This window comes from Bidens hawaiensis, unplaced genomic scaffold (genome assembly GCF_021521415.1).
Source record: "Bidens hawaiensis isolate Kalapana, Puna unplaced genomic scaffold, B.hawaiensis_p1.1 tig00001087_1, whole genome shotgun sequence".
Classification (NCBI taxonomy): domain Eukaryota; kingdom Viridiplantae; phylum Streptophyta; class Magnoliopsida; order Asterales; family Asteraceae; genus Bidens; species Bidens hawaiensis.
This window is the reverse complement of record NW_027491062.1, coordinates 1,196,510-1,211,139: the sequence shown is the minus strand read 5'-3', so window position 1 is coordinate 1,211,139 and position 14,630 is coordinate 1,196,510. Positions and strand designations below refer to the sequence as shown.

At 33.3% G+C, this 14,630-nt stretch overlaps 1 protein-coding gene, 1 non-coding gene and 1 pseudogene across 3 annotated transcripts; 1 reads left to right on the top strand and 2 right to left on the bottom strand.

Moving 5' to 3' along the window:
- The first annotated feature begins 6,653 nt into the window (after window positions 1-6,653).
- On the top strand, window positions 6,654-9,697 carry LOC143557081 (E3 ubiquitin-protein ligase SIS3-like; annotated as a pseudogene). The gene is made up of 10 exons (XR_013139505.1): window positions 6,654-6,682; window positions 6,787-6,825; window positions 6,920-6,986; window positions 7,965-8,038; window positions 8,148-8,286; window positions 8,375-8,467; window positions 8,549-8,614; window positions 8,704-8,820; window positions 8,896-9,022; window positions 9,109-9,697. The product of XR_013139505.1 is annotated as an E3 ubiquitin-protein ligase SIS3-like (transcript).
- A 1,543-nt stretch (window positions 9,698-11,240) lies between these two features.
- Window positions 11,241-11,342, bottom strand: LOC143559072 (U6 spliceosomal RNA). The gene has a single exon (XR_013139867.1). It is a non-coding gene; the product is annotated as a U6 spliceosomal RNA (small nuclear RNA).
- A 1,187-nt stretch (window positions 11,343-12,529) lies between these two features.
- Window positions 12,530-14,379, bottom strand: LOC143557071 (uncharacterized). The gene is made up of 2 exons (XM_077046239.1): window positions 13,988-14,379; window positions 12,530-13,320 (listed from the first exon to the last, which is right to left on the bottom strand). The coding sequence occupies exons 1-2, from the start codon at window positions 13,994-13,996 to the stop codon at window positions 12,745-12,747; spliced, it is 585 nt and encodes a 194-aa protein (XP_076902354.1). The 5' UTR covers window positions 13,997-14,379; the 3' UTR covers window positions 12,530-12,744.
- Window positions 14,380-14,630: the final 251 nt, after the last annotated feature.

The window sequence follows — 14,630 nt, the reverse complement described above, 5'->3', positions numbered from 1 at the left end:
CGTCGGTCAGTTGCCTTAGTGCCGGGTGCCCCTCCTCAAACAAAACAGGTTCGTGGTTGTGCGTCTCGTTGACAACCTCTAGCTTCCAACAACCATCGGGCGCGTGGTACCTCCCGACAAGTTTAAATGGACAGCCCCTTTTAATACTCCCAGTATGCCTCACCGTTGCCTTGAGTTTTGGTTCCCCACCTCGATTGCATACACGTTCAACACTTCTCTCCCTTGAACGTTGGACTGAGATAACACAACCATGCTCACGTCCTGTCTTCTTAACCCAATCCACCAACTCAGCAACAGATTCAAAATACTGATATCAAATAATGTAAATAAAGTAATATTTAGTAACGTGTTGAAAAAGAATAATAATGATTTTTTTTAAAAAAAAGGTCATACATTATTAGTTACATAAGAAAATGTCGTCTCCCATATGTAACGATCAATATCATCATCATCATCATCATCATCATCATCATCATCATCATCATCATCATCATCATCATCATCATCATCACATCATCATCATCATCATCATCATCATCGTCATCGCCTCCTTCGCCGTGAGCCTCTTGAATGCCATCAACGACGTTGCTCGTGACTGGTCTTGCCATGTATGGTTGCTCTCCTAAAGGTAACTGGTACGAATTCTGGGTTCCGTAATACGGACTGTCTACATGTAACTGCTGCGAAGACTGACCATAAGACTCCTCGACTCTGGCCTCATAAGTATTCGACGATGTCCTATTATCCTCCGGCCACGAAGGGTGACTACCTCCGTATATGATATACCCCTGATAAAAATATTTGGCTAGACAACGTATAATATTTAAAAAATAACTAACGCGCTGTTGTACTACATAAACACACTAAACAACCTGGTCAGGATTTGGTAAGTCGTACTGCTCGATATTTCCATACCCCGGCTCATGGTTCAAGTCGGGAAGTTCATTCAAATCTGGCAAGCCCGACTGCTCCGGCTGATCGTTGTATGCGTAGCCCGACTGCTCGTCGTTCCCGTCACCAAACAAAATATCATATAAATCCATTATATTTTAACAAACACAAAACACAGATATTATAAGTTGGATCGGCCAATATTATAGAAATTAAACCATCTAAGATGGATATATGTAGAGAAAGGGAGACGGGCATGACAAAATCAAATTATTGATTTGATCCGTCGCGGATCGAGCGATCAGCCGCGTATCACGTAGGATGCATGACTGATTTGATCTGCCAATGTTGACTTGTACTCAATAAGTGGCGGATCGACCACTAAGCCGCGTATTTGGTACAAACATAATAAGACAAAAGCTGTTGACATAATAGGACAAAAAAGGGTGATCCTCGACGGATCTATCGATAAGCCGCGTAGTGGGTTGGTGTTTTCATTTTTGGGTGGTGTCTCTAGTAGGACCCTATATAAATTAAAGACAAAAGGTAAAAGTTAGGGATGGCAATGGGTCGGGTCTGGGACGGGTCTAGGTATTCCCAGACCCGGACCCGATTATAAAACCCCGTCCCAGACCCGTCGGGTATTTATCGGGTAAATACCCATCGGGTATCGGGTTTACCCGCGGGTTTCGGGTATACCCGTTAGTTTATTTGAAATACCCGTCGGGTATGTCCGACTCAAATCCCATCGGGTTTCTATCGGGTTTTGAAAATACAACACAAAAAAATTTATTTTTCTAGCTTCATGATACACTTAATTCAACAAAAAGATAATATTATACCAAAAAATATATAAAAAAGATCTACGTAGTTTATAGAGGATGAGTGAGTGACGGGATGTAATACAATATATATATATATATATATATATATATATATATATATATATATATAAAATATAATTTTAATATTTATGGAGGACACACAAAGGACAATTGAACACAAATACCATTTTTTTATTGTTACTATGTGTGTGTGTGTGTATATATATAATTATGCCGGGTATATAATCAAGTAAACGGGTCCATATTATCGGGTAATCGGGTATATTAGAAATCCCAGACCCGTCCTAGACCCGCGAAAAATTTACAAACTAATCCCAGACCCGTCCCATACCCTAATGGGACGGGTAAGATGTAAGGCCCCGTTACCGGTAGCCCTATTTTCGTGCTGGATTTACTCATAAACGCAGTTCTAAATATCAGAGTTAATTAAAACATTCGAGGAACATTAAAAACATTCAAACCATTACATTCCATAACCATAATTCTTGTCTTATCGAGCATTCATAGTCATATGAAAACAAAACATAGTCTTTTAAAATAAAACATCATAGCAAAATCTTCAGATGCCAGCTTCGTCCAACTCTGCCATGTGTCCTCCTCAAGCTACCTGCCTCATTCTACTCACCTGCGTGCATACTAAAAGTCAACTACGCTGAGTGAGTTCTAGTTAATCACATACTCATACAATACCTTCTTACATTTCATACTTAACCTCTTAACTTTCTTTCATACACACATAAGTGCATATACTTTCATTCTTACCTTCATACTTTCTTTACATACATAATCATACGTTTTAAAGAGCCTTTCGCCCTATAACCTCACAGATATTATAAGGGTCTGGTCCCTGACATCACATATATTATAAGGGTCTGGTCCCTAACATCACAGATATTATTAGGGTCCGGTCCCTAACATCACAGATATTATTAGGGTCCGGTCCCTAACATCACAGATATTATTAGGGTCCGGTCCCTAACATCACAGATATTATTAGGGTCCGGTCCCTAACATCACAGATATTATTAGGGTCTGGTCCCTCTTCGTTACCATACAACCATGCCTTTCCTTCGTTTGTTAACTTTATCGCATTCATACATATAAGCAAATACACTATACTTACCTTATACATAACACTACAACTTGACAGTACGTGCAATATCCGAAGATCGTTCACGTACTAACAAGCAATCATTCATACATTTCACATCATTCATATAAGGCATACACTTATCACTTAGGATAAGTGTACTAACAAACATATCGAGTATGCACACAGCCCCGAAAACATAACACAGAAGTGGGGCTAGAAACTCACCTGAATCCTGTTACGCTCTCCGTTAATTGTTATTCCCTTCTTGAGCTGTGCACGGCTAACTGTATAATATTTACATGTATCAATTAACTACTACTACTCATGTTGTATTTATATCTTTATATAACCCACAACGAACGGGGGTCCGGGGGCAGCGCCCCTGGCAGCGGGGTCTAGGGGCGGCAACCCCTAGCAGGGTCCAAGGGGCAGAGCCCCTGGCTGGGGTCGAGCTGCCAGGTCAGCTTGAAAAAATTTTATTTCCATTAACTGTCTTAACACATTTTTCATTAGGTTTTTAATTTATTTTCTCATTTGCTAACTCCAGCGAACTTATCATTAAGCGAACTTAACAATAAGCGAACTTAACATTAAGCGAACTTAAGCATAGGCGAAATTAGTGTTCGGCGAAGTTAACCCTAGGCGAACATATGCCAGGCGAAGTTATCAGTTAGGCGAACTTGTCACCAGGCGAAGTTATCAGTTAGGCGAACTTGTCACCAGGCGAAGCTATCAGTTAGGCGAACTTGGCCTTAGGCGAAGTTATCAGTTAGGCGAACTTGTCACCAGGCGAAGTTATCAATTAGGCGAACTTGGCCTTAGGCGAAGTTACCAGTTAGGCGAACTTGCTTGCAAGCGAACTTGCTTGCAGGCTAAGTTTGCTTGTAGGCGAAGTTGTGCAGCAGCCGCCGCTGTTCATCCTTAATCCCCAAAATCATCATCGTTTTACCGAGAAATCCATGGGTATGGCGTTAACAAGTCCCGCGATCATTCCCATGGCCTTGTTTGGGTAAAACTTAGCCCGGAATGACGTAAAGTTTGGACCTTTATGGTAAAAACGTTCAATACTAATGTTAAGGGTTCATTAATCGAGCCGTTTCCATTTTCGGGTTCATTACACTCGTATTTATCATCAAGTTTACAACTTTATGTTTCGTTTATACCCGATCTACTCTCGTTCTAAGTTTCAAGACTAAACGTTTATAAAAATGAAATCTTTAGGATCAAAACATACCTTTTATACGTTCGGTGTGGTCGCGGTTTGCTTGGTTATCTCGTATATTGAAGATCTAATAATGGTCGGCTTGATTTTTGGACTCGAATCCGCTCTCTCTCTCTCGGCCGTATGAGGTGTAGTGTATGTGTGTGTTTTTTAAGTGTGTAGAGATTTATGAAAGATGGAAATGATAGTTAGGGTTTTATGATGGTTTAAGGGGATATTTATATCCCTTAAAGCCCATGGACCTAAGGCCCATTACCCTTAATCCATCTTAATTAATCTAAGTCCATGATCCGTTCTTTACTCGGTACTACTTATTTAATAACGCGAAATCACTAAACGTAACTTTCTTTATTTATCATTATAATATTCAGGATGTTACATAAGACCCGTCCCAATTATGTCGAGTATCGGGTATTACCATCAGGTTCGGGTTTCACTGCCATCCCTAGTAAAAGTCAACAGATCCTCAAGGATTCAAGGATCCGTTATGTAACTTTCAATAACATGGATTTATGAAGTATATAACTTTGTTTCTTCAATATGTTATGTTTTGTATAAAACTGATTACTTCTATACATTTTCATCTATATTTTAGTATCATATATTTTCATAAACCAACATATATTTTTTGAAAAGTATGAACCCATATATATTGATGTAGGTAGAAATATTTAATACGTTTCAGTTTAAACTTATATTAAAATTTATATATAAAAAGACAAATTATAAAAAAATATATGGAATATCATATAGTAAAGGTTATAAAAAGTTCTAATTTAAATATAAAAATAAATAGTCACATTATTATAATGGTTTATATTTAAGACGTCTTACCTTATGTCAACTCATGCGAGATCATATCTTTTTTCTCTCTCTCTTTCTATTTTTGTTAATCCATCTCATCACTAACTCACAATATGCATTTTTGCTTGTCCGGCAACTCGGTGACTTTATCCTTTTCTTTCATGTCTTCTCCATTTAGACGTTACACACATAAACAATAAAACATTAGGTTTGAAAGGGTTTTTATATTTTTATTTATTTTTAACAACACAAAAAGATGCATTTGCAATATAAAAGTAAATCAGTAATAAATGTGTATATGCTTTATAATATATTATATCTTAGTATAAACCTTTTATGGTTTATAAAGTTGAATTCATATTAAAGTTATTTATTTGGATCGCTTGTTACTCAATTAAATGATTTATTAAGAAAACCCTCTATATATTTTTATTAACTCATGAAATTCTTATATCTAAAGCTATATATTAATATAATAATTACGCAATACATGAATGTAATATAATTACCTAATATCATATATAATTATGCAACATATCAATATAATTTTGTAATATGACATATAGTTATGCAACACACACATACTTAAATTGTATAGATCAAATATAAATAACTTTTATCATAAAAAATATATAAATAATCAGAGTAATAATGTTAACATAAATGCAGTTATTATTATTATTCTTTAACTTTTAAACTATAATAATAATTGTCAATATTTTATTTTTATAACATAATTATTCTAGTTCAAAAATATAATTACATAATTATATGCTCAAATTCACACTAATTTGTAAAAAATAATAAACTAAACAAAAACTATATAAATTCTAAAAGAAATAATTAAACAAAAGAAAAAATAAACACTGATTGTGCCCTTCTTTTCTCTGGTCCATAACTAACGAATAAGAAAAAATAAACACTGATTAAACAAAGGTACACATTCCTCATGTAACTCGTATAAAAAACACTTTTTTTATCCAACTTAGTAGTCAGTATTACTACTAGATTAGAAACCCGTTTATCACTCGTGTTAAACAAAGTTAGGGGCAATTTCATAGAATAGTAACAAAGTTTTAAAAGTGTTCCAATTAGGTTACTCAACTTTAAAAAGTGTTTTAACTAAGTTACTCAACTTTCATATTTTATTAAATTAAAAGTTTTAACATGTTCTTTTAGCGTTTTTCTTTTTTGTTTCATATAGAAAATATTTTTATCTTTTTTTTATGTTGACATTGAGTGGCGACGTGAATTTTATTTTTTATTTTTGAATTTTAATATAATTAACGTTTTTTATTTTTTTTTTAAATGTAACTACATATATTACAAATTCCGACCCCCACACCTTATCCTCCATTTCTTTCTTGACGTACAAAAAAACCGGAGAGACTCAATTTGAAGATTTAGTGACCCGATTAAAGAAAAATATGCATGAGTAACCTAATTAGAACACTTTTAAAAGTTGATTTACAAAGTTAGAACAAAAATAAAAAAAATCTCAATGTTCCCATGGTTTTCAAAATTGGGCTTAGAAGCCCATTAATAATAAAAACAATAATAATAACTACTTCCACCCCACCGCTACTTGAGTTCGTCACCTTCCTTCCTTCTCTAAATTCGTTCATTCATCTCAAACAATGAAATATTATTATTATTATTATTATTATTATTATTATTATTATTATTATTAACCAAAATTCACTCTCACCGCTTCTTTTCATTTCAAACATTATTATTAATAACAATAATAATAATTTCTACTTAACCCCTCAATTTCACTTCTAGGGTTTGATCAGCAATGGCAATCAGAGGTGCCGGTGTTCGATGGTTAGTTTGTTCAATTCCGAACCCAATTACCCATATTAATTTACGATCGGATTGATTTTATTATTTATTAACTTGAAATTGAAATTGATTAATTAATTATGCAGGTACGACGGATTCTTTCTGTCAATGCTGGCGTTCAGCATGTATCCTTTGAAATGGGTTTATTATTATATTAATATTAATAAGTAATTATATTGTGTTTTTTGTTTAATTGTTTAATTCTTGACGATCGGATAGGCTCATGCTGACTTTCAGTTGGCGGCAGTATAATCGATGCAAAATGCCCTTTAACATGTGGATTGCGGTTTGTCAACTTACTTCTAAATCTTGATTCTTTATTTTATTCTGAATTCTACGTTTGGATGTTAATATTAAGTTGAAAATCTTGTTAATTTCAATCTCAATTTGGGTGTTTTTTTAATTAATTTGAAGTTAATTTCAGTCAGAATTTGGGTTTTTATATTAATTTGAAAATCTTTTTGATTTTAATCTGAATTTGGGGCGTTTTTTTTAATAATAATTTGAAATTTCAATCTAAATTTGTGTTTTTTTTAATTAATTTTAATCTGATTTTGGATTTTTTTTGTAAATAAATTGAAAATCTTATTAATTTTAATCTAAATTTGGGTTTTTTTTTTATTAATTTGAAATTCTTGTTAATTTTAATCTGAATTTGGGGTTTTTTTTATTAATTTGAAAATCTTGTTAATTTTAATCTGAATTTGGGGTTTTTTTAATTATTAATTTGAATATATTTTTAATTTTGATCTGAATTTGGGTGTTTTTATTTTCTAATTTGAAAATCTTGTTAATTTCAATCTGAATTTGGGTTAATTATTTGAATGTTAATTTGGGGGGTTTTTTTATTAATTTGAAATTCTTGTTAATTTCAATTTCAATTTGAGTTTTTTATTCATTAATTTGAAAATCTTGTAAATTTTAATCTGAATTTGTGTAAATTATTTGGATGTTAATTTGTGTTTTTTTATTAGTTTGAAATCTTTTTAGTTTCAATCTGAATTTAAGTCAATTATTTCGATGTTAATTTGTGTTTTTTATTAATCTGAAAATCTTGTTAATTTCAATCTGAATTTTGTGTTTTTTGTTATTGTATGTTGATTCTAAATCTTGTTAATTTCAATCAGAATTTGTGTTAATTATTTGGATAATAATTTGTGTTTTTTGTTATTTTATGTTGATTCTAAAACTTTTTAATTTCAATCTGAATTTTATGTTAATTATTTGGAAGTTAATTTGTGTTTTTTGTTATTATGTAAATTAGGTTGATTATGGATCTGTGTTTCTTTTTCGGCTCTTGATGTTTTTGGATAATTGGATTTCGTCTTCAGTTCGACTGTAAGTCCCAAAAATTATCTTTATTTTGTTCAAATTTAACTTTATGCTGTGATCTATTTTATGTGTTACATAGTTGGATAGTTAATGTTTTGATTATGGAACTGTTTAGGGATTATGGTCGTGAGTTAACCGGCGGTCGTTTATTTGCAAGGATGCTGCTGATAACTATTTTATATGGAGGTTTATATCCCTTTCTTTGGGGATGGAGTGTTGTCGGTGTTATATGGTTTTCGGGTTCAACAAACTGCGTACGTGCATATTATTCATTTACTTTAATTAGTCAATCGCCAGTTGACCCGTGAACGGTTGTAACATTTATACCTGTATTTATTGCAGTTGCCTGATAAGAACCAGAAATGGGGATTTCTTTTATGGTTAGTTTTTAGCTTTTGCGGTCTCATTTGCATTGCTGGCAATTTCGGGAAGAAGGTATAACATAATCTTGGTTATAATAATATAAACTTATACATTACATGATTTTAAATATTATTATTGTTTTCGGTTTTCCAGTGGTTACTTAGAAGGCAAGCTCATGTCCGTCGTACACCACCAGGGAGTCGTGTTTCTGAGCCTTTGGTAATAGTTTGCGTAATGCGTTATGTTCATTCTGTTATTGGATTTTGAGTGGTTAGTAACTGTATGATTATATTGTTATTATTATTCAGGTGTTGCTTAATATGATCCGTCAACCCGATTGGGTGTATGAAGTAGCTGCTCACGAGGCGAGAGTGCTTGAGCAAGAAGTCAATCCGTATAATAACGGAATGAACAATGCAAACTTGGTAACGATTTTGTAATTTTTTTTGGATATGTTGTTAGTTTAATATATTAACGACTTTTTAAATTTTGGTGTGTAGAGGGCGGCAGTACAAACCGCGATTGAAGAGCTTCCGGTTTTTATTTTAAATGGCGTCCCGCCCGACTGCAGCGACTGCCCAATATGTTTAGAAGAGTTTGCTGTCGATCAAGGGGTAACGTACTAACGTCTTTGTTCTTATTATTTATTTATAGATTATGGATTACGTATGAAGTATGAACTGATGTAATGATTATTAATATTTAATATGTAGGTTCGGGGCTTCCTTGTGCGCATAGTTTCCATGTGGCGTGTATCGATAAATGGCTAATATTAAATTCCAAATGCCCTCGTTGTCGTTGCATAGTGTTTCCATTTTTACACCTAAACAACCCGACAACCATCCCGGTTGATACCGACGTTCCATCCACCTCAACAACTCACTCCGTGAGATCACAGCCGTCTAGCTCAAGTTACCTTGCAAGAATGCAAAGTTTTTTCATGCCTGCTCAGGTGGAAGAAGATGCATCGCCATCTGTTTCAAGTTCGTCGATCACCAGCTCCAGCTCCAGTGACGGTCCAGATGGTGATGCGGAAATTGTGGAAGTTGGAGGTGAAGCGTCGTCGATGCAGTGAGTGTTTCGGGCCAGAAACTGTAAAATGTAGTTTTTGGTTGTGTTTTTTAGAGTTTATATATGAGCTGTAGGACTCAGAAAGTGTGATATACGTATTTGGCAGAAGTAGATATGTTTTTGGATACCTTATAAATTTATTGGTTCCAAAAACATATCCATACTTTGAAACTAGAAATGCCATATAGACTTCCTATAATGTTGTTTTGTGGATTTACCTTATGTGTGGTTGTTTTTTGGATAGATGGTCGATTTCGAGTCAGGTTTTATATTCTACCTGTAATGGGTTAGGAAAAATAAAAATTTAGCTAAAAAGAAAACGGGTATACTTTTTCCGCATTTTAAAAAACTAACGTATTTTTGAAATTTGGTAATTGATGTTTTTATTAATGGATATATTAGTTAAATAATCCAATTCGACCCGACTCGATTTAGCATGTATTCGACCCACCTATTTGATATCTTGAAGGAAGCAACTATGTTATCATTTTAAGTTTTCACCTATTTGCGAGTTTGGTTTTATTCTACTTGTAATGAGTCAAGTAGGACAAATGTATTTGATATTTTGAATGACGCAACTAGGTTATCATTTTAACCTATTTGTGAGTTTGGTTATGTTTTACATGTAATGAGTCGGGTAGGACAAATGTATTTGATATCTTGAATGACACAACTAGGTTATCATTTTAACCTATTTGTGAGTTTGGTTATATTCTACATGTAATGGGTCGGGTAAGGCAAATGTATTTGATATCTTAAATGACGCAACTAGGTTATCATTTTAACCTATTTGCGAGTTTGGTTATGTTTTACATGTGATGAGTCAGGTATGGCAAATGTATTTGATATCTTGAATGACGCAATTACATTTGCAATTTAGTGCCTTCTTGAAAAACTTGATTACATATATTTGTAATTTGGTACATGAAGTTTTTGTTAGTAGTAGATGTATTAGTAACATGTACTGAAAACTTGTTTTAGTATGAGCCATTTTGACACACCTATTTGATATCTTGAATGAAGCGCAACTAGGTGGTAATTTTAACCTATTTGCGAGTTAGGTCATAGTCTATGTGTAACGTATTTGATATCTTGAATGAAGCAACTAGGTGGTAATTTTAACCTATTTGTGAGTTAGGTTATATCTTGTCTTTAACGGGTTGATTAAGCATGTATCAACCTATTTGATATCTTGAGTAAAGCAACTATGTGGTAATTTAGTTTAACCTATTTACGAGTTAGGTTATATTTTGTTTGTAACAGGTGAAGTAACTCGGATGAAAAATATAGCTAAAACGGAAACTGATAGATTCGATTACTTATAGATAGATCATTTATGAACCGATATAACTAATTAATAGGTTTGCGGGATAGTTTTCACTAGGCGTGCATCTATAAGTGACTTATATTAAACACGAAATGCTTCAATGTCGTTGTTTAGTAGTTTATCCATCCACCTCAACAACTGATCACGACATGAGACACAACCATCTAGATCTAGTTATTTGCAAGAATGCAAAGTTTTCTCGTGCCAGCTCAAGTGGAACATGCACCGCCATCTGGCTGTGGAAGTTGGAGGTGAACCGTCGGAGCTGATACAGTGAGCGTTTGATGCCAGAAACTGTAAAACATAGTTACATAGTTTTTGGTTAGTATTAAGAATCTATGAGTTTTAGGATCAGAAAGTGTTGTGCTTATTTGGCAAAAATAGATAATGTTTTTGGTTGCCTCAGTGCAATGGCTGTAAAAGCATGTCTATAATTTCAACCTGGTTTCTCTTTAGGACCATTTTTCGATTTATGCGTATCATTCTTGTGTAGGGGTCATGCTAATATTCTCAGTATCGTTTCAAGTTTATCGGATACCCCAAAGGGACATTTGAAACTAGTAAATATCATATGACTTCCTATACTTGAATTTAGCATATGTCTGGTTATTTATTTGGAGAGGTGGTCATTTTAGCCTATTTTCGAGTAGGGTCAAATAAATAATTCAGCTAAAATGAAAACAGTATCTTTATTGCTTAAAAAAATTAATAACATATCTTTGTATTTGATAATACATTTAAGATATTAATATTCTACATGTTAATTATTTATAAAATGCATCCATGTTAATAATAAATATAGTAGTTTGATTAATTTATATTTTATAGATTTCTAGTGTAAACGAGCTTAAAATATGATTTAGCATGTGTTCGACACTCCTATTTGATATCTTGAATGAAGCAACTAGCTAGATGATAATTCTAACCTATTTTGCGAGTTAGGTTTTTTTTATTCTATCTCTAACAAGTAAAGTAAATTAGGTCAAATGAAAAAAAAAAAAAAGTGAAAACAGAAACTAATAATTTAAGTGCCTTTTTAAAAATCGTCATTACATATCTTTGTGATTTGGTACATGAATTTTTGTTAGTAATGGATATATTAGTCGGATAATCATATTTGACCGACTCAAATGTAACATGTATTGAAAACTTGTTTTAGCATGAACATGTTCAACCCACTTATTTGAAATCATGAATGAAGCAACTAAGTGGTAGTTTTAACCTATTTTACGAGTCAAGTTATATTATGTCTTTATAAGGTTTAGTAGATTCGATGAAATACATTAATTAAACTTATAAAGTTGATCAGATGAAAAAATTTAGCTTAAAGGAAAACTGAATAAATTAGGTTCATTTTGTTTTCGTTAATACTAGATACATAATTAGTCAATTAATCTAATTTGACCCGGCTCAGATTTAGCATGAATTAACATGAGCTCATTTTTAGTCTTGACCTGCTTATTTGACATCTTGAATGAACCAACTAGGTGGTGATATCAACCTAGTGAGTTATGTTATATTATATCTACAACGGATAAAGTAGGTTAGATGGAAAAATTAGCTAAAACGGAATAAATTTGTGACTTTTAGAAAGCTCATTAATATTTTGACCCATTCGATATACATATTTGACATCTTGAATGAAGCAACTAGGTGTAGGTGGAACATTTAATCTATTTATGAGTCAGCTTATATTATATATGTAACGTGTCAAATATGTCAGATAAAAGATTGGTTGAAAATACGTCATTTTAGAAAATTCAATAACAGATCTTTGTAATTTGGTAATGGATTATATAACCCAATTCGACCTACTATATCTAGCATAGTAGCGTGCATGTTTTAACACGAACTCATTTTGACCCGTTCATATATTCAGCCGACTTTATTTAGCAACCAGAAAACGTGAGATTCAACTTAAATTGAATCCCACGTCATACATAGCTTGTTCTTAACCGGTTTCTTCATCAGTAACCTCGGCTGTATCAGCAACCCACCCGAGATCAATGGTAACATCAAGAAAATACAACATAAAAACCAAGAAAACCGAACAAACAAACATAGGTATAGCCCCAAACAACCACAAGAACAAGGGGAATGAAAAGTAGAATGCCCGAAGCCCTAACGACCAAAAATAACTTCCCAAGTTAACCGTGGTGCTAACATACTCGGCAGTGAGCCTGTGGCTAGTAAAATTGGTGATCTTGTTGTATGGAACATTAATCAGCATACTTGCATGACTAAAGTACCTAATTGATTGAACATTCATTAAGAATGATATTAAGAAGCACACAAGTATGCTAAAGAACTTGATGGTTAACCGGACCCTGGTTCCTTCACCAAATGTTATGCCAATCGTGTGGTCGTTGATGCTCGTGTTGTTCTTGTTGTTGTTTGTGGTTAAGTCGTTGGTCATGAGGACCGCGATCAGTGAGCTCAGCATGATCGCGGTTGAGGCCAATAAGGTTGATGCCATGATGTTGTTTCTTAGTGTTTGGACTGCTAGAACTCCTGTCTTTTGTGTGTCCTGTCACAAAAGGTCATTTAATATAGGGAAGTGACAAATATAAATAGTTGTGTTAAATGGGTCGTCTACGTCGTTTAACAAGTCTAACCCCACATGAACCCGAAAATTTTACACGACGTGGAAAATCGTGACACGCACATGTACCTGAACGGCTGAACACGACATGTGTATTCGTTGGTTGACACGAACATGATTAGTTTAAAATGTAAATTAATTATTATTTCCTTTTTGTGTATTAACATTTTAAAAATCTTAATTTATATACTACATTTTAATTTTTAAGCATTTAAATATATGTGTTTAAACTATGTCCATTTTTTGAAAACTTTTAAATTTTGGTATTTAGAAATAACAAAATAGTTTAGGTTATTATACAAGCACCTCTCAAGAAAATAATAAATAAATGGGTTAAACATGTCTACCCAAAAACCTGTAATATAAACAACATATAAATGGCTTATATGTTTAAACTATGTCCATTTTTGGTTTCGGAAACCTGTCATGTCGTCATGTTTAGCCTGTTAAGCCAAACAAGTTCATGGGTTTGACCAAAAACTAACCCAAACCCGTTTTGACTAAATTCAAATACATGAATTTCGTGTTAGGTTCATGTCACACTCACTACACACACACGCACATATAACTGTATACAGACATTAAGACATACCTCCATCATGGAGCTACCCAAAACCGGCGATTGATAGCATTCATCCCAACAACCGTGCTAGTCGGTTTACGACGAATCTGACAAAGAAGCCAGACGTGGTAGACCGACATTACAAGCAAACCCAAGGGCACCAACACATAATCCAAATCATTTTCCTCCATATTTGAGATCAATTTGCATGTACTAATTAAATGTATTGACAAAAGATGAAAGAGGTTGTGGGTTGTTATATATACTCCCAAAAGTTTTCAGGATCTTTCCTGGAACCCGTGAATAACCATTTTGACTAAATTAAATATATTACCAAAATGTATATACTTTGTTTAAAAATTCAAACTTATAGAATATATATTGTCTGTAGTTTATCCTAAACTAGGAAAATGAGTTACGTTTAAACTTGTCAAGAAAGCTATATTGTTTTAACTAAAGTTACGTCTTTCTTTTTAAAGGACTTTGATTGTTTGATATAATCATCAACAGCTAATATGAGTTGATCAATGGTTCAATAATGTTAATAAGTGTAACATGTTACCTGTTAAAAATAGAAAAGTAATTAAAGTATGAAACGTAAAAATATGATGTTGATGTATTTATGAGAGGTTGGTGGGCATGTACATGGGGAAGTAGGAAACCGAAACAAAAA